The sequence below is a fragment of the Acipenser ruthenus genome, chromosome 7 (assembly GCF_902713425.1).
Source record: "Acipenser ruthenus chromosome 7, fAciRut3.2 maternal haplotype, whole genome shotgun sequence".
Taxonomy (NCBI): domain Eukaryota; kingdom Metazoa; phylum Chordata; class Actinopteri; order Acipenseriformes; family Acipenseridae; genus Acipenser; species Acipenser ruthenus.
In genome coordinates, this window is record NC_081195.1 from 50,391,791 (window position 1) to 50,413,544 (window position 21,754).

General features: G+C 36.2%; 1 protein-coding gene across 1 annotated transcript; it reads right to left on the bottom strand.

Annotated features, from left to right (window-relative positions):
- Positions 1 to 4,754: 4,754 nt before the first annotated feature.
- Positions 4,755 to 19,791, bottom strand: LOC117414702 (pendrin-like). The gene is made up of 20 exons (XM_034024469.3): positions 19,424 to 19,791; positions 18,516 to 18,655; positions 17,919 to 18,029; positions 17,375 to 17,556; positions 15,369 to 15,533; positions 15,018 to 15,170; positions 14,605 to 14,687; positions 12,674 to 12,821; positions 12,224 to 12,337; positions 11,776 to 11,853; positions 11,569 to 11,664; positions 11,294 to 11,400; positions 10,974 to 11,043; positions 10,649 to 10,741; positions 10,464 to 10,559; positions 8,101 to 8,337; positions 7,416 to 7,470; positions 6,895 to 7,040; positions 6,474 to 6,545; positions 4,755 to 6,004 (listed from the first exon to the last, which is right to left on the bottom strand). Exons 1-20 carry the CDS (start codon positions 19,552 to 19,554, stop codon positions 5,981 to 5,983), a joined length of 2,301 nt encoding a protein of 766 aa, XP_033880360.1. The 5' UTR covers positions 19,555 to 19,791; the 3' UTR covers positions 4,755 to 5,980.
- Between the last annotated feature and the right edge of the window lie 1,963 nt (positions 19,792 to 21,754).

Genomic DNA, 21,754 nt, shown 5'->3' on the forward strand with positions numbered 1-21,754 from the left:
GCTCCAAGGGATATTGAAGGCCTTTGATATATTTTTTTTATACCAATCCCCTGATTTGTGCCTTTCAACAACTTTGTCCCAGAGTTCTTTTGAAAGCGCCTTGGTGCTCATGGTTGAGTCTTTGCTTTGAAATGCACTACCCAGCAGAGGGAACCTACAGGAACTGCTGAGTTTATCCTGAAATCATGTGAATCACTACAATTTAACACAAATGGAGGCCACTTAACTTGGTGTGTGATTTTGAAGGCGATTGGTTACACCTGAGCTAATTTAGGATTGCTATTACAAGGGGGTTGGACACTTATCCAACCAAGCTATTTCAGTTTTTATTTTTAATTAATTTTCTACAAATTTCTAGAATATTTTTTTCACTTGGGAATTTGTGGGGTAGAATGTGTAGATAAATGAAAAAAATATATATATTAATGCATTTTAATTCCAGACTCTAAGGCAACAAAAGGTGACATTTCTTTTTTTTTTTTTTTTTTTAATTTAGTCGTTGCCAATCTTTTTTTTTATTATTTTCTATCAATTTGGAATGGCCAATTATTTTTTAGGCTCCGCTCACCACTACCACCCCTGCGTTGACTCGGGAGGACGAAGACGAACACACGCTGTCCTCCTAAGCGTGTGCCGTCAGCCTACCGCTTTTTTTCACACTCCAGACTCACCATGCAGCCACCCAAGAGCTACAGCGTCGGAGGACAACACAGCTCTCGGGCAGCTTACAGGCAAGCCCGCAGGCACCGGGCCAGACTACAGGGGTCGCTGGTGCGCAGTAAGCCGACACCCTGGCCGACCTAAACCCTCCACTCCCCCCGGGCGATGCTCGGCCAATATATATATATATATATATATATATATATATATATATATATATATATATATATATATATGCCAGGGCTGGTAATGGAACGTGAAACAAGCACAGTGATTGGTCAAACAAGGTTCCAGTTGTCCGTATATTGGATGGATGTGGACAGTTGGAACCTTATCACATCTTCTAAAGCACTGCACTGTCTCACAGAATTTTAAGTATCAGATGGTAGCCATCTTGCTTTTACAGTTACAGATGTACAGCTGTAACTATGAAACTGAGTGACCAATTACCTGCAAAAAATCCCAAAGTAGTAAGCAGACATACCGATTTGGATGAAGAACAATTAAATAAACTGGAAGATAGCAACACAAGAAATCGCTGTCTTTATACTCAGTTACCCTGACTTTGTTACTTACAAAATATACTTTTAGCGGTTTGTAAACGCTATAGAAAAACACAAAAATACACTCCTAAACATTATCCATCATTTTCAGATACATACCTTGAAAAATTACTGAAATCTGAGACGTTGTTATGTTTATTTTTATTCCTCCCATCTGTTCTGCTCAAACAGTGAGTAACATTCATTTACTCAGCTTAACTTGTGTAGTTCAAAGTTATAAATGGGACTACTTTATTGGCGTAAGGATATTTAATAAAAAAAAAAAAAAAACATTTTTTTTGCCCTAAATATGATTTATGCTTTAAGTGATAATTCATCTAGAGGAAAATATGCTTGAACTTTGACACATTTGACTCCTCAAGACCATCACTTTCAATTCAAACATTAAATGTCTCATTTTCAATCACAACACCCACAGTACAGAAATGTACATTAATGATCAACAAAACGAGAATACGTTAAAAAAAAAATGATGTAAAGCTGGCACATTAGTATCTCAGAGAAACTGGAGAGGAACGGGAAATTAAAACAAGGTAAAGACAATCATCCAAATAAAGCTAAAGCACTAGCAGATAACGACATAGAACGGCTGTACAGCACTGAAACACTACGTTTAAAAAACCCCAACTGTACTGCTGAACCTCGTCTTCTTTAATATTAGCATCACAAGGGTATCCATGTATTATAAAAAAAATAATAGATGGGCCTCTTTAGTGAGTTACAGGAAAATACACTTCAAATTAAAGCGACATTATTTCAAAATTTCAGTGAGAGAGAAAAAGTGAATATATCAACTTATCTCCTTAGTTCTAATGTTTTGTAACTGTTAGTGTTTTAAAACAAAAAACTAACAATGTGTGTGATTTAAGAAAAGTCTAATTCACCATTTACCTGAGTTGTAGTTCCAACCTGAACAATCAATTATTTTAGAGAGTTCTCTAAGGCTGTCATTCAATATAAAATATACCGTCTTTTGGGGTTTTGGGGTTTGTGGTTTGAATATTACAGTAATTACTGAATTGTTTAGTCATGTTGAGTAATCAACTGGTTTAGAAGAAAGGAGCTTGTTTATTTTGGAAACAAACTTTCGATAACCCATGCAACTGTGTGCCTGTAGCAGTGTTTTGATACAAGTTGTATCTTTATGTACATTAGTTCTCATCTTCATCTAATTTTCAGTAATTTAGTTTACTTGGAAAGAACCTGTTAAAACAGAGAGTGGGCTAAAACACACCACATTACAGTACAGTAGATTACAATTATACTAAAACATCAGGCACAACACACACACACAAATGAATAAAAACACACATGTGCATAGAATACTGCAGCAGACACAAAGGATGGAGTTGATAAGAAACTTGACATCAGATTTTTGTGAAAAAAAAAGAATCTACAATGTCTTGACCTTTAGAAAGACAAGATGTTGTTATCAACTACAACATAACAAGCGTGGCTGCAGAAAGATGTGCTACAGCCAGAAAGAACTGCTTTGCTCAGGTGTCTTTTTAGATTTTGCCTTGGAGCCCTCAGGAGAACACCAGTATAAACACTCTTTATATAACATTCCAGGACGTTTAGGAAACAGGTAAATGTTCCCCTTCATAAGTTGAAAGCACTATAGGCGTTTTCTAGTGTTTGGTGTAAGCATCATAAAACACCAGTTGTCACGAAAAAACAATCGAAAAAAAATGTGTCACATATTTCTGATACATATACAAAGCTCCGAAAATAAGATAGGGAAGGCATCAAGAACAATAAAATATACATTGAGATGTTTTCTTCAGTTTGTCTTTCAGCTTTTCAATGTTCTCCTTTAGCTTATTGCTTTCATCCTCCACAATGTTTTCACCTTCATCTGAAAAGTATGTATCAACTAGTATAATATTAGGTCAGCTACCATAAAATGATACCATAAATAAAACAAAGAGTAGGTCTTATTCTTGTTCTTATTCTTATTCTTAAAAGTATGTGCATGCAAGGAAATTTTGTTACATTTTTATGAAAGTTTAAATGCTATGCAGGTGTCAGTGTTTAAACGTTTAAACCATATCTACATACACACACTCTTTATATTACATTATGATGTATACTGCCAACTCTGGTTAGTATTTTCTAATCAAAGAAAACCTAAAAAAGCAAATAACGTTTGAACATGGTAAAGACTTAACTACAAAGTAAAAAAAAAAAAAACGTATACACCAAAGTATATATTGAAATTAGGGCTTTCACTCGATTGATGACTTCATTTATGGCATTAGTCGATTAACCGGTAGATTCATCCGTACACATTTAGTGTAGTTTACCAGGGAATGCATTCTTTGTTATAGAGGGGAGGAGTGCTTGTGAAAATGCAACCACATGCTTGCTTTCTTTCATTTATTTATTTAAGCAGGAATTCAATGGGATGAACATCCTGTTTCATACTGGGGGTTTTGTTGCAGGTGTAGACTATCATTTATTTATTTTTGGCACTAATACATTTATATAATTTAATTTCTTTCCCCTTTCTTCTTCACATGTATATAATCACTGTGTACTAATTATCAATATGATTTATGTGTGTTTTATGTATTGTATTTGTTTTAGTTTTTCTTTCCTTCAAATGTGATATTCACCTGGACTTCATTCCCTAATTGACTAAATGTACGGGATATTCTTCACAAGGCTGACCAGATTGACATTTAGAAGGGGCTTTAAAAACAGCAGAGTGAGCACAGACGTGGAGAGACAGAGCGGCGAGGCGAGGCACGGCATAATAAACTAGTAGAAAATTTAGCAAATTAGCAAAATGATACTAAATATATGTTAGCTAACTTCAAGCCTTGAAACATTGTTTACTATGACTGACATTGTTTGAGAAAAAAAAATCAACTTGAAAATATAAAACTGTTTATGCAAAAGTTCCTTTAAGACGTGTATTCAAATGGTTGTTTTAAGAGAGTTATTAATTAATTTTTTTAAATGTAATTACTAATATATTTTTATAATGTAGAGACTTTTTTGAGCACAGATTCAGCATTTAGAGGGGGAAGAGGCAAATTTATCTCCCCTCGCAGAAGTTAAGTGCTGCATCTATTTTTATTGGTTTTCTTTTCGCCATGTTATACATTTTAAGTGTCTCTAATTGTTGCTTTGCAGAGCTCTTTTTTCTTTTAGAAATCCCTCCTCACATTTTTCATCAGGTGCCCGGGACACTTTATTAGGATATGGAGAAGGGACTGTGATTGGACTTTTTAATGTTTTTTAATTTTTACTAAACATTTTTTCATTATTACTTTATTTATTTTGGCCATTTGTATTTTCTTTTAAACTTTGTGAAATACTTTTATCTTTTTAAAAACAAATATTTTAAAAGTATATCTCTTGTTCTGTGCTCCTTGCAGGCATTGCCAGGGTTTTGCTTTCCCAAGACTGAATGAACCAGATGACATTTCATTTTTAACACAAATTGTGTGTCCTCATTCAAACACACCCTGTTAATTGCAATACATTTTATGAGTGTAAAAACAGACAAATAACATATTCAAATATGTCCCAATTTCTAGTTTATTTGTAACAAATGCAGCTCTTAAGATGTCACAGTAAGTCAGCATGATTCAGAGACATTTATTAAAATTGTTGCATAAAGCTAAAAAGTGCACTTATTTCATTTAAAATCTGATGCTATAATTTCAAAATAACATAAATCAATTAAAACATTTAAATCAAAAGATAAATTCACAACAAGATAGAAATTTGGTTAAAAACAGAAATTAGAGTACAAATGAACGGTACTGATAGTAAATGACCAGAGTCCACTTCTACAGTAAATATGGAACAGTTCAAAACTGAGACAACGCAACCCTGATTAATTGGGATTTTATGGTAGTTCATTGATAATCAGTGTTTTATTAGAATTAGACAATGCTAAATATGTGCGTTTATTGTTATTTTAAACTTAAAATCTTTAAAATTGCACTTGTATTTACCTGTTTATTTACCCTTTTCCTTTTATTAAAGCTAGATATTCTATGGCTGTTCCTTAAGTCATCTATTGTGTGGTTGTGTCCTGGAATGAAGCTTCTTGATTGGTTGATAAAGTTTCTTATAAGTACAGTATTTTGATATTGCTGTTTAAAGCTTAGTCTGACACTGTTCAGGCCTTGATTCACAACTAACTTTATCAACAGTGGTTAACTCACAGTGCACAACAAACAGCTTGTATGGATTTATCTAATATATATATATATATATATATATATATATATATATATATATATATATATATATATATATATATATATATATATATATTGAATGTCAAAATAAATAATAATGTATTTATATATTTGCTCACAATTTTATATATTTACTAGTTAAGAGTGAGTAAAACAGAATATATCATTGTAGGTTTTATGTTGAGCATAAACTTCTATTAAAACATCTACTAAACTAGTCTAGCTAAGACTATATAATTGCAAGCCCTTTGTGATCATACCATGTATTAATCCATCATCGGGACATTATGTATGTATAGGAAAATATTGAACAAAGCAAATCCTTTGACAACTGTAGTAAATGATAGCTGGATTATCTTAATATATCCCAGTCAGTTTCTGGTAAATTGTATGCAAGTCTAAAACACAGTTTCATTCTAAAACAACTTTCAGGAAGGAGTCATTTTTGGGGCTTCTTAGTGTGATCCGAGTTTTTGAAAAAGTTTTTGTCAAAATGCTTCTTTCCATATCTTTTCCAAATAAAGCAACGTCATGAGTTTAGGAAGCCAGTTTATAGATAGCCTTAAATAAAAACAGAGAACAAGGAGTTGGTTAATGAGCAAGAGTTACTTTTATGACTTCTATCAGCAAGCATTTTCACAAAATGTATCAAATTCAAACTTCTCTGTAATGACCCTGCAATTGACCAAACTGGTCCCTGTTTACAATCAGTGAATCCATGTTGTGTGGACTTCCTCTTGTTTTCTATTGTACAATTCTTGAATAAAGTGTCTGAATTAGTGGTGCATTATCAAATAAAAACATATTTGAGTAATCAACTGTTACTGTACGAATGTATGTAGTATATCTGTTTAGTGACTGATAATAAGTCAATACAGTGTGTAGGGTGTATCCTATTATAATTTATATTTTGCCGTTTTAGATGTCGGAAACCAAAATGCACGCGATTACTTCTCTTACAGTATAAAATTAGACACCTTACACACAAAATATTAACTGATAGTATTAGAAAACAAAATATCTGAATTACCCCTTGATGATCCTCTAATTCATCAATTTCAGGAAATGTAAGAGGTTCTTTGGACTCCTTCATCAGAGAAATCTGCAAGGAATAATTGGTCATATAAGTATATATGTAAAACAAAACAGTGTTTGGTAAAATGTATATTATTCTAATATGGTCCCATGCTTAGCAAAGTGTGCCCACTTTAAAATAAACAAATATGTGCCCAAGCGCCTCATTTACTGTGCAGAGCATGCAAACTAAAACTACTGGTTTCATTGAATGGGCATGACTCAAATAAAAATAATATGAGGAAATTAAGAATCTGTACTAATCCACACTCTCCCCAACCATCCCAAGAATTTTGTCTGAATTCCCACCAGTAACCTTTTGAATCACAGACAATTGTTCTGCCTACTGAGTGATCAAGACTGATAATAACCCCTACCTTCTCAAATATTGGATCTTCGACGTTGCCATACGAAGCTTTCATCCGAATGAAGAGGACAGCGTCATGAATAGTCAGGAACAGAATGTCTTTCTTTACAGTGTCATCAAAAAAGCCACATGCTTCCATTTTCTGGATAATTTCATCTATAAATGAGACAATGTACTGTCATCAACATGGAATATACATTTTCCTTTTTTCTGTACAAAACTAGTGCTGATCAAATGAATAATAATAATTAAAAAATCAGATTTGCAATGACCATAAAAGAACACTAGAAATGATTTGCACTGGCAATGCACTTGTATTATTTTTTACTCTGTTGGTAGATCAGAGGGACATACAGGGTGCTGGGTCAGGGTCAGAGGATGAGCAAAAAAAAATACACAAAATAAAAACATAAACATGACAAAAAGCTGAACATGCTTTTCTGTTTTTTGGTAGGTGTTTTGTTTATACTTTATCTTTTTTGGTATTAACTTTTGTAAACAGTCCACCTGGTGGTATCTTTTGGTACATACCATCATATCCTGCTATGTATACATTTACATCTATCCGCATGAATTCTTTCACAATCTGCAATATTGGAAGAAAAACAAAACATGATTTAGTCTTTTATAGTTGATCAATAGGAAGAGCTGTCTGTCTCCTGTGATACAGGAAGAAGTATACACTCATATTCCTTTCAAAACACCCCCTTGTATCACAATGTACAATATTGTGTGTCATCATGGGATGTTTTACGTGCTGCACAATACAATGGTTTGCGCAGGTATTTCATCTATAACTATAACTTACTCAAGGTGGTATATGTATTAATAGTCAAATAAACTTTTACTATACAATTCTATGACAAGCATTTCGACTGGAAGTCTTTCTCAATGTCTTCAGTGAAATGTTTGTCGAATCATTTTACTATAACTACATGACTGGCCAGATCAGCATGTTTTAGGTATTGTGGCAAGTGATCTCTACAGACAATTATTGTGATAATTTAGATATGTAGGGTTTATCAGGTCTTGAAGCCTTTTCCCTCTGGTATATTGGTATGTTTTTTATTTCTGAAATATGTTTTCTGCATACATTCATTTATCATACTGCACAATGGCTGTTTAAAACCCATCATTAGCTGACTACAAGATTTTGGTAGCATTGAAACTTAGTTGGGCAAACTCAAGAATTTCAAACCATGAATGATTTACATACCAATTTCAAGCCCTTGACTGATACCACATCAAGGAAGGAGACTGCACCAAAATCAATGATGAGGCTGTGAATGGTAACTTTGGGCACGATCACTTTCACTGGAAGGTCAGAGTTCCAGTCCACTTGGATTTCCACCTCCTTTGTGGGCACATCAACATCTTCTGCCTCCTCAGGATCCTGCTCTGGATCACTTTCAAAAGCTTTGTTATCCACACCCAGATCTGTCAGCACGCCATTCTACCATTGAGAAAAATATTTAGTTACTAGGGCTTGGCTACTTTTAAATACAAGCACCTTAACCACCAAACCCGTAATCTATTAAAGGTCAGAAACAATTTGCAGTGTTATTCTAAAGATACAGTTCAGCACTACAGGTTGTGGACAAAAAAAAATGTTAACGCCTGGGTAAACGAGAGACCCCAAGTATATTGAAAGCATGGGCTTCCACACAGGTGTGGCTCATGCGTTAATTAAGCAAATAACATCCCAGCATGCTTAGGGTCACATATTAAAATGCTGGACAGGCCTGGTTGCCTATAATTATGGCTAGCATGGCTGCAAGAGGAGACCTCAGTGACTTGCAGTGTGTGATTGTTGGGGCGCGTTTGACAGGAGCTTCAGTGACCAAGACAGCTCAACTTGCTGATGTTTCACGAGCAACGGTGTCTAAGGTAATGTCGGCATGGAACTCTGAGGGAAAGACATCATCAGCAAAGGGCAACAATGGGCGGAAGCGCATACTCCAGGATCATGATATCTGTGCATTAATTCGAAGGGTCAGTCTTGGGTCCTCTCCTGTTCTCTCTCTACACCCGCTCCCTGGGCCCCCTCATCGCATCCTATGGTTTCTCATACCATTTCTATGCTGATGATGCTCAGATTTTCCTCTCCTTCCCCACCTCTGACTCCACCATCTCCTCCCGTATCTCTACCTGTCTGTCTGCTATTTCCTCCTGGATGCACTTGCATCACCTCAAACTCAACCTCTCTAAATCTGACCTCCTTTTCTTTCCCACCTCCTCCCCCTCCTCTGATCTCTCTATCTCTGTTCCTCTGGAATCTACCACACTCTCTCCCTCTTCCTCAGCTAAGAACCTTGGAGTCACCCTGGACCCCTGCCTCTCTTATTCCCAGCACATCTCCACTCTGGCACGCACTTGCAGATTCTTCCTGAGCAACATCCGAAGAATCCGACCCTTCCTCACCAACTATGCTACCCAGCTCCTGGTCCAGGCCCTGGTACTCTCCCGCCTAGACTACTGCAACTCCCTCCTGGCTGGCCTCCCTGCGTCCGCCACCCGTCCGCTCCAGCTCATCCAGAACTCTGCTGCCCGCCTGGTGTTCTCTCTGCCTCGCTTCGCCCACGCTACTCCACTACTCCGCTCGCTCCACTGGCTCCCGATCACCGCTCGCATCCAGTTCAAGACTCTTGTACTAGCCTACAGATGCCTTGACCAGACTGCACCCAGCTACCTCCAGACCCTCATCTCTCCCTACACCCCCACTCGACCTCTCCGCTCCGCCTGCACTAGAAGACTAGCTCTGCCTCCGCTACGCTCCCCTGCCTCCAGAGCCCGCTCCTTCTCCACCCTTGCTCCGCAGTGGTGGAATGACCTTCCTACAGATGTCAGGACTGCCCAGTCCCTGACCACATTCCGGCGCCTCCTCAAGACTCACCTCTTCAAAGAGCACCTGTAGAACTCCTCTGTTTGTATCCTGGGACACTATCACCCTTCATGTAAATGTGCTTTATTTTGCTCTTATCTGCCCCCTATTTTACTGCATTTAATCCTGTACTTCAGAATACTGTAATCTGCCAAGTGTTTAACCTGTAGTACTTTGTATTTAATCACATCCTGATGTAACTATCACTATTTAATCATATCCTGATGTAACTATCACTATTATCTGCTGTATTATTGAATTGTGGTTTGTCACACTTGTACTTTGCTTGAACAAAAGTTATTGTATTTCTTGCTCTTATTGTATTACTTGTATTGTAACACTTGAAATGTATTTGCTTACGATTGTAAGTCGCCCTGGATAAGGGCGTCTGCTAAGAAATAAATAATAATAATAATAATAAAACAGGCGAGCAACTGCAGATCAATTGACTGCAAATTTCAACCTGGGGCGCGAGCAGCCAGTTTCATCAAAAACGGTCCGCTGAGAACTCCACAGAGCGGGATACCATAGTGGCCCAAAGCCCTATTAAGTGACACTACAAATTTTTCCATTTTTTTGTCCACTACCTGTACATCCCCCACCCCCCACCAAAAAAAAAAACATGTTTTAAATAACACAGAGATTTTTTTTTTTTAATGGAGTAAATGAAGAATCATGTTTAGGAAATTGTACTGCACCTTTGTGGATCTTAACTTCCCCTTTTTGATAAGCTTCTGAATCATCTTCAGTGCTTTATTCCTCTTTCTAAACACTCTGACTGCATCAAATCCCACCTGAAAGGTTTAAGCAATTTTAGAAATCAATTTCAACCACATTTATACATTTTAAAGTGTTGACATTTTTAAGTGGCTTAAAAACTTACAATTGCCTTCAGACGATCTTTAAAAAAATCCATGTTGGCAAAGTAGATTGGTGCATTACATCTGAAGATCTTAATTCCAGATAGTTCTTCAATCTGCGAAAATAAGAATGAATTGCTGAGCACTTAATAGTATACCATATACTGTAACATTGGTACTACAATTATTTAAAACAACCTACAAATTAAAAAAAAAAAAAATGGTATATGTAGATGAAAACACTACAATATTGTGGTCAAATGTCTGCTTCAAAGACACCAGTGTATGCATTGATTCATTTCAACAGAAGGAACAGGATATATTGCTATAGCAATACACTTTTCTTACATTCTTGTAGTCCTTTATATTCTTGTAAATGTCAGTTCCTGGAACGTTCCCAAGGGCAGCACATGTGGGGCTGGGGTAGCGGAGAAAAAAAAGATTCTCATCATAGACAATGTAAAGAATTGAATGCGTTAATGATATTCAAATCCTAGGTTAAAGGTCATCTCTGAAATATCAAACACAATGGACCTCTGGAGTGAATGTATGTTTTTTTTCAGTTAAATGTTAATTGAATTAGGCCCTTGATATGTCACTTCTCAGTTTTAGATCATATGGAAAACCATTAACAGGGTTTATCATACAACAGCATAAAAGATACTTACAACTGTGTTCTGATCACAACTGTGGCCAGCTCAAAGACAAGACCTGCCAACAGCCCGAGATCAAGGCCCAGAATTATGGATGCAGCACACGTCACAACCCAAATAATCTAGGAAAGAAACAAAATGTAAATTCTCTTGTGAATGGTAGAATATGTTGTAATGCTAAAAGATACTTGGTTTAATTTCCTCTTAGCAATACTGCATAACATTTATTTCAACTACAAACAGAGAATACTAGTGTAAAATAATGGGAATGAGATTTCTATATAACTCACAGAGTCAGTCTTGTTCTGCCTCCAGAGGCGCGGAACGTCAAGGACCTGCATGAACATTCCTTTGAGGTTGGCAATGACTATGGCTGCCAGTACAGACTGCAAAACAAGTCAGCATGAATGTCAAATGCACAGCAAGGTGTTGGGTTTGGTACTGTAATTCAATGAGATGGTTCTAATAGCAAGCAATCTGAAATAACTGAAGTGTACCTTTTGCAGAGGCTCCAACAGGTTCCCCAGAGCGACAATTACAATAAGTACTATCGAGGCAGAGATAAAACCAGCAATCTGCAGAAGAAAACCATGTGTTATTTTTTAAAATACGAATATTGAAATAATTATTTTCAAACTTTAAAAAAGCCGGGAAAGTAAAGGCTAAGAGAGTTTGGAGTATTAATAATGATGTTAACCTGAATACATAATATATGCTGTAATGTTAAACAAAAACAAAACAAAAAAAACTGCAATTTGATGCTGTTTGTTATTTATTGGCTGGAAATGTAGTTTGTTGAACTCTCCCAATGCCACAGGTACTGAGCGACTACAACACAAAACAACTCAAGGAACTCCAAATATCCTTTGCATGTTAGTGCAGAATTAAAGGGAAAAACAAATAGTTTAACAGAGCTTCATACAATATAACCGCTGCAGACATTACCTCAGTCTGTCCACCAGTGCTCTCCTGGACAGCAGTTCGTGACAATGCTGTACAGCCAAAAAAGCCAGAGAAAGCTCCTCCAAATATGTTGCTGACACCAAAGGAAACAAGCTCCTGTAAAATGAAGCAGTCAGTTTATTCCTTTGTACCCTGAGGACATTTCCACTACTCTCACTGAATCATGCGTTAGGTTTGCTAATGTTTCAGATAACAATGTAACTCAAATAGCAACAGTTACATTGAACTTTGCTTCATTTCTAAGAATGCTAAATTACAGCACATTAAAAAGCATGATCACCTAATGAGATTTTTTTGGGGTGAAAAGTATACTGTTTTTTTAATCTGTTTTTTTTTTTCTAAATATATTATCTTACTTCTTTAATTTCATGAAATTCCAAGTCCATTACAACCACTTAATGCCTCTATTGTCTTCATAGACTCTACACTCACCTGATTGCCATCAATTTGATAGTCATGTTTTATAGCATACACCTTTGCCACTGAAACAGCCACAGCATACCCCACTACAGCTGTAGAGAAACACGAGCCTATCATGTCAGCAAACATTGATACATCCGGAGGTCGAGGGGGTAAAAACCTAGTAAAAGAAAACACACATTAGTAATATAATTTTCAAATTTACGAACTAGCTACAGTAGTTATAGCTTCAGTACCAGATAATTACAGTACACAGGTGGTTTTTTTTTTCTCCAGTAGCTACAAATGCAATGTATGCACAGTGGTTTTTCTTTGTGTAGCATTGCTTTCCCCCACTAAAAACAAATCCAACATGACCTTACATTGTTTCATTCTAGTTCTTTAACATTAACATTTTGCAGCGCAGCAAATAAATAGTATATCCTTTAGTTAAAAACAATTAAACAAAACAAAAAAGAAACAGTGGTCCTTACACTGAAGAAATATGCCTCAACCTTCTACACTTCAATGACATAAGAGACAGTGACTTATTATAATCATGATGACTATGCAGTCATCTATAAAAATCTTGTGTACTCTGGTTGGCTAGTCATCCATCTTCCTGGAAAACTGGAGTGAAGAGATGAGCTTGATAATAAAGTTAGACACTGACTACAGTACAGCAGCAACTACAGTCCATGTGAATGTCCAGCTACCACTGCCTCAGCTGATTGTCAAGTAATATAACAAGGGTGTTCAATGAGCCCTGTGACTGCGGATAATAGAATACAAGGGGAACAGGCTGGTTTAACACAATATATCCAAGCACATAATGTAGTGGAAGTTAGCAGGGAGATAATGTACTGTTACACACAGAGATACTGTACTGTTACACACAAAGATACTGTACTGTTACACACAGAGATACTGTACTGTTACACAGGGAGATACTGTACTGTAACACACAGAGATACTGTACTGTTGCACAGGGAGATACTGTACTGTTGCACAGGGAGTTATTGTACTGTTACACACAGAGATACTGCACTGTTACACAGGGAGATACTGTACTGTTACACACAGAGATACTGTACTGTTACACAGGGAGATACTGTACTGTTACACAGGGAGATACTGTACTGTTACACACAGAGATACTGTACTGTTACACAGGGAGATACTGTACTGTTACACACAGCGATACTGTACTGTTACACACAGAGATACTGTACTGTTACACAGGGAGATACTGTACTGTTACACACAGATACTGTACTGTTACACAGGGAGATACTGTACTGTTACACACAGATACTGTACTGTTACACAGGGAGATACTGTACTGTTACACACAGAGATACTGTACTGTTACACACAGAGATACTGTACTGTTACACAGGGAGATACTGTACTGTTGCACAGGAAGATACTGTACTGTTGCACAGGGAGATACTGTACTGTTACACACAGAGAAACTGTACTGTTACACACAGAGATACGGTATTGTTACACAGGGAGATATTGTACTGTTACACAGGGAGATACTGTACTGTCAAAAACAGTACCTGGTTCTCACACATATTATTATTATTATTTATTTTTTAGCAGACACCCTTATCCAGGGTGACTTACAATTATTACAAGATATCACATTATTTCTACATACAATTACCCATTTATACAGTTGGGTTTTTACTGAAGCAATCTAGGTAAAGTACCTTACTAAAAGGTACAACAGCAGTGTCCCCCACTGGGGATTGAACCCACAACCCTCCGGTCAAGAGTCCAGAGCACTAACCACTACTCCAGACTGCTGCCCACATATAACACAAACACACAAAAAATAAAAATAGAATTTTGAAGATGTTCACATTTATATTCAAACTCTTAGATCAACCTAATTATCCACACACCTCTAGCTTCAGGTGTGTGGTTCTTGAGGAAGAAAGCAAAACATTACATACCCTGTTGGAATGTCCTTGACAATGGAGGCATGGTATTTTGTCTCAAGATCCACACCATATGAGATCCCTGTAGCTACAATAGTCTGCAAGAGAAAACAAAGTATGATACTGGCGTTGTCTTTACAAGCAGATCAAAATTCCCAATCTTACACAAATGTATTCTGAACTTTTATACAAGGTAATATGGTTCTTCATTCAAATCACAGTTTAAATACATATGCTAAGTTTGGTGTTTTAGTTTAATAATATTTACAATCTTACCAGATAAAAGATATATTTTAAACACAAGGAAATTACATGCAGTGTATAAATCAGTGAAGAGTGTTTATTCTTTATTACTCCACTGGACATTGAGTCTATGTTGCTTGACTGCAAACACTACCTGTGAAACATGCAGTTTTCTCAGATCTTACCACAAACAGTTCAATAGGAATAGGAACTGGAATCTTATGTTTGAATCGATCATTGACTTCCTTTACTGACATCACAATGATAATAGTCAGCAATCCAGCAATCAGATCTGCAATGTTGGTTTTACCAATGTTTCTAAATATGTCTATGATTGTCTGTGGAAAAAAAATAATGCATTTTTAGATGAGTCATTTTAACCTTAAACTCAAAACTTAACAATAACTGAACACCTTATACCTGTAAGAAAGTTGTTTCATGTTAGTTTTGCAATTTTTCTTTTATCCATTCCAGAAAAATATGTGAGGAAACTTTCCAAACTGGGACGAGTATATATAATTAAAAGCAGTACTCACATATATAACAGATAGAACTCCATTGTAGTTCTTTGTTGGCACAGCCAACATCAATTTGACTTGAGAGACAGCCACTTGGAAGGCAGCTGCGGTGGTGAATCCTCCAACCAATGGATCTGAAAGGTACCGCACCAAAAAACCAATCTGAAGTATTCCCATGATCAGCTGAAAAAAGAAAAAGTAAAAATAATAAATTGAACCCCAATACACTGCTCAAAAGAAGATTTTGATAATAATGGCACATACATTGTAGGTGGTATTTACCGGTAAACTGATTAATTATTGGCAACTTGATTAATTAATTAAATAGGAATATGTATGGGAAACCTGGCCCTATAATAAAACAATTGTGCCAGTGTTACACCATTTTGGAGTTTGTTTGCTGCAAGTACAAGAGGTCACAGAAAGGACAGCAATGGTCTGGAACCTTCTCGAAGAAGTGAAGGCAAAGTTTCAAACCACAAAAATTATGATGAAACAGGGCTTCTTATTTCTGAAAATCAGTTAAGGACTTTTATGGAACCAGGCTGTTATACCCACAAAGGCTAAAACCATTAGAACTTGACTTATTACCTAATACGGAAAAACCCCTACTGGTAAAATACTATATAAACCCAGCCTGAGACTGAGGACCACGGGGAGAGAAGCTGGGAGACTGCGCCAGGGTGATAATTACACCCTCCGTGTATTAAAAAGGACTGTTTGGACGAACCAGTCTAAAGCATGATTCGCACAGGACTAAAAATCAGGTGTCCTCAGAGTCGTTCAAAAGCAGAGGACGTCTAGTAACCTCCCAGACATGGATTAGTTCTCATCAAGAAAAGTCAGTAAATGCAAAATGAAATGCGATGTTGTGGACAGAGAAGCCACATTTATGCATGATTTGTAAACAGTGAACCGGGTTTAAATTACTAATATTGTTGTACTTTCTTTTTCAAAGGCTAGAATAACCACTTTGTCCCTTGAGTGACACATCCCTTCAAATGCACCATTATTTGAAGGTATTTTCGCCTGATCCCCAGTTTGGTTATGCCTAATCATTGCATTTTACTAAACTGTAGAATCTCAGGACATATCGTACCAATTTTAATATTATTGTGGTTTATTGGAAAAGCTGGTATTGCTTTGAGGCGAATATCCTGGAAATGCTTCATCAAATCTAAAATAACTCTGTCATGGTCAATTCGCACAGGAGTAAAAAGACACAGGAAGTCTGAGTTTGAAATTTTATAAAAGGTCTCGATGTCCTGTAAAAAAATCGGAGCACCTCTGAGAAAATTATCTAGGATAAAAAGAAACTGACAGGTCGCACGGGACTAAATTTCACAGATGTCTTTAAAAATTCCAAAACCACCTGTTTAGTCCTGTGCAAATCAGGCTTAAATTTACTGTATTACGAAGGATCCAAAAGACTGTGTTGGACCACGTTTGTAGTTAAATTATTGAATTATTAAAGAAGAGGACAACGCACAAGGACTGTGTTGATCCTGTTGGGGATTGAAGAATCATCACGAAGAGGAAATCATAGAGCAATTCAACGAGCCAAGTTCCACAACCAGACAGCGAATGAGTGTTACCTGGGACTGTGGAGTATAATCTGTGTTACATTCCCCAAATGAAATCTATTTAGAGTAATTAACTAAACTTACAACATTTATGAAAAGTAACTTTCAATGAACCTTGATAATTAACAAAAGTTATATTACCTCATGTTATTTATATGAAGCGCTTAAGTAATCTTGCTATTGGTAGACAAGTATATTTAGATAAATTAGTTTAAAGGTGTGATGCTATTGATTATCTTTTGATACATAGTTCATGTTTAAGACTTTAAGATTTCTGCTCTTATGTATTCAATAAACTGCTGCTATTAATTGAAATGTCCTTGTGTCTAGTGTGGATGTTCATAGTAAGTCCTCAATCTCTCCAAATTTAAATAATATTTCAGATTGGAAGCCACTCAATTGTTCCTACACATACAGTATAACAGATACATGGTACATTACCAGAAGAATTCCCATGAGAACTGTCGCAGTGTTGGACACTAGAACTCTATATTCATTCATGGCTGCAATATCCACTGCTGTTCCATTAAGCCCTGTGCTGTTCCCCTTAATCTTGAAATTCTCTTCTGGAGCCATGGCCAGGACTATTGATCCAAGCATCAGACTAGTCACAGGAAAGGGACCTGTAGAAATGAAAAAAGTGGTTTGCATTGTGAAAAAACAAAACACTTACCTGGGTGATATACTGTAGTTTCTAACCATTACAGTTATCACGTTATATATTGCAATTGTATATAGTGTTAATGTATGCATTAACAGTAACACAACAATAATTCAAACTGCATTTATTATTTCCCTATTGAATTAAAATGGTGTATGTGTATTTGCCATTTCACTTGCATTCTCATAAACACGTATAGTGCACAGTTTAAACCATGGCTCCTGAATGCCATTCTATAATGGTGCTCTGTATTAAGCTGCCTGCCTGATTTTGCTCTCTGCCTACAATGTGCATTCTACCTTGTATATACTGTAAACTACTTACCAACAGAAAGATGTCTCGATGTTCCCATGAAAAAATATGTCAGAAATTGGAAGAAGGATGCGTAAAGACCATATATAGGCGGGATTGAAACCAGCAATGCAAAGGCCAAACCTGGGCAACACAACACAGGTTAACACATCACCAACTGCTGCCATTCAAACATTATCTCCATAATGATACCTATCAATGAAATCAATTAAAGTTCAAAAGTCGTAAAGGAAGAAAATAAGATTAACACAAAGCTTAATCGCCTATTTAATTTCAATTATTATTCACTGGCCAGTCTGATTTTACCAATGTAACCTTTATAAAGGTTTACTGCTGCATACCATAGTGAAAGCACAATCAATATATGGTATAGGCATGGTAAAAGCACAGTAAACTATACACTGGTATAAAGGGAAGTTACCAAGTTCTGTAAGACAAGCTCAGAGGGGTTCTTGAACTTTTAAAAAGCTAGGCTAAATGTGCTTGTTCAAAATCATACTCAGTGCATGCCTTGGGATACAAGGTGTTTTATAAACTGCATATTCTGTTGTAAAAAAAATAGATAATATTATTAAAATAAAAATGTATAAACAAAATACAGCTATTTACCCTGTAAAGTAGCTACAAGTCCAGTACTGATTCCTGAGACGATGTCTTTCGGCAGCCATTCCTTTATTTTGTATTTTGGTAGCCAGTCTAAAATGGGCAGCAAACCCTTTGTTATGTCCTTGGCCCTTTTGGCTGAACAGCTTAAGATAAACAGACATACAATGTATTAGTTAGGAATGCACACAGCAGACTTAAATTTCATGAAACCCTTTTTATGTATTAAAAAATAGGATACTGATCATAAACAAAATTAAGTATTGCAGTAATGCATCATTTTCATTAAAATAATGTTTCAAGTGTGGGTGAATATAAGCACACTCTCCTTCAACTTTGTGTGTTTGTAAGTCATACACTTTTACCTCAGATAAGGTACAGTTACTGTACAAAGAGAATATGAACGCTTATGTGTGAAAATGAAATCCATGCAGAAACAGAAACAGAACAAGGAACAGTTTAGTGAAGACAAGGGTTTACAACTCTGGTGTATGAAGGATATTCCACACTAGACATTTAACTGATTAAAATCTGGACACTGGTTTAATTGGTTCACTCAAGTAATTGAGAGTATAATAAGAACAAGCACTTTGACTACGAACGACCCTCTGTGTGAACAACTGAGATACAACCGTGGTGCTTCCAGTCCATGTCTTCTTTTTAACCAGTTCTTAATTATTAAACTAAGCCAACCAATGAACCGCTCACCAGGTGCTATAGGAATTAAAATGTTGATTATAACTTTTAAACTTGCTGTGGAATAAATACCCCTTCACTATAGGAGTTCACTACCCCTGCTAAACTTGTAAATGTGATGGTAGACTTGCCTTTTTTCTTCATCCAATTTAGGTTTAGTATATAGCATGAAATACAAAAACACTTTGTAGTCATGAAAATACAAGGGGTTTGGTTACCTGCATGATTTTTTAAATCTTTCCCGAACGGTTTTAGGAACCCTTGCCTTTGTTTCATTGTCCTCTTCAAATGAAGGTTTGGAATAAACTGGTCGAGCAACACAGTAATTCTGATCAGGAGGCAAATCCATCTTGATTCACTGTTATATATTGCAAGAAAAAAGTAGTTATTCTACAAAATACATACAAAATTCTCCTTTGAAAATTAGACTAAACAATATATGAAATTCTGTCCTTTTCTTGGAACATAAATGTTACAGTAAATAATTTTAACAATAACACTAAAGCTTTTCTGTTGTTTGAATCATTAGGTATATTAAGTAAAACTCTGGTACATTGACTTGCAGGGAGGATGATAAGTGTAGTTCAAATCCTTCAGGGATTTATAGTTTTCTATGTGACTGCTGGTTTTGTGAAAACAAAAGTCAACTGGCACTAGTTTGAGCGAGATTTGTTTCAAATGCTAACCCTCCCCCATACTGACCAGTGCTAATTTAGCATTGCATTTTTGTTCTACTTTTAGGAGCAGGGCATATTTCTGATCATTTTTTTTTCTTAAAGCCCCTTTTTACCATTTGCTCATCAGCCCCCCCCCCCCCCCTTTCATCTCATAACCACTTTTTCACTCCCACAGAAAAAAGGAGAAGATGTCAAATGTGCACCATTTTTGTGAAAGGAAAATAAAGCTTTGTTACAAAACTGGTCCTCAAATGTACTTTTTTGGTGGTTGAGGGTTGGTTTTTTTTTTAACTGGTTTTATAACAACATTACATTCTCTTTCACAAATTGTACAAATTGGATTATAGATATTTATAAATATGGCCAATTATGCAGTTAAAAAAGCTATTGCATACTAGGATATTGGAAGATTTTTTTTCACCTAAGCTTTTGATACTTGATCCCTGAACAAGCAAGTCTACTGCCCTCTTTCTCTATATACAGTCGCATACAAAAGTATTTGGGCAGTGTAAAAAAATGAGAAAAATCACAAAGAAAGTGATTTCTATAATTGCTAATTGTTCTATTGAAATATATAAATTAGAGATTCAGCTTCATAATAAAACAACACATTGGTACATAACATGCATAAAATGAAAAATAACATGCAAAAACTAATTTCATACTTTGACAAAAGTATTTAGGAACCCTTACATTAGTATTTTGTGTGCCCACCCTTTGCTTCCTTTACAGATTGCAGTCTTTTTTTGTATTTTGAAACCAGTTCCTGGCATCTTTCCGGAGATATTTTTGCCCATTCTTCAACACATATTATTATTTGTTTATTTAGCAGATGCCTTTATCCAAGGCGACTTACAGAGACTAGGATGTGTGAACTATGCATCAGCTGTAGAGTCACTTACAACTACGTCTCACCCGAAAGACGGAGCCCAAGGAGGTGAAGTGACTTGCTCAGGGTCACACAATGAGTCAGTGGCTGAGGTGGGATTTGAACCGGGGACCTCCTGGTTACAAGCCCTTTTCTTTAACCACTGGACCACACAGCCTCCTCAGCTTTGAGTTCTGCAATCTACTTTGCTTTCCTTTTTGCAACAGCAGCATTCAAGTCAATCCACACGATTGGATTAAAGTTTGGGGACTGAAATGGCCAATCCATAACTGCAATCTTCCTTCTTTTCAGAAATTTCTTTGTAGATTTTGCAGAATGCTTAGGGTCATTATCCTGCTGGAATACAAACTTCCGTCCAATAAGCCTTCTAGCACTGGGTAACAAATGAGAGTGCAAAATGTCTTGATTCTTGATTCATTTAACCTTTTACAATACAAAGGTTGCCAGTGCCTGACGAAGAAAAATAAGCCCATATCATCACACTACCTCCACCATGTTTAACACTGGGCATGATGAACTTTTCTTTAAATTCTTCTCCTTTCTTCCTCCAAACATATAGTTGCTTTCTTGGTGAAAAACGTTTTATTTTGGATTTGTCTGACCATAAAATTTGGTTGAAGAAATCATCAGTATCCAATGGAAAGCTCCAATCGCTTTCTTTTGTGTATTGTTTTTAACAAGTCTTTGCTTATGCCCATGGAAATTTCATCTTGTTAAGGTGTCGTTTAATTGTTCGCTCATGAATTTCTTGACCATGTCTTTGAAATCTTTCTTGGTCTTCCATACCTGGAGCTAGTTGCAGTAGTTCCTGTTCTCCCGTGTTTGTCAATATTTGTCAATAGCCCAGTTGGTAGTTTCTCTTTTTTTCATTTAGTTGAATCACTGCTTTTTGAGACTGTTGCTGTACTTTTTAGTTTTAACCATTTCTGTTGTTTTTTTAATCACAAATTTCCAATTTATTTTTCAGAACTTGATTATGTATT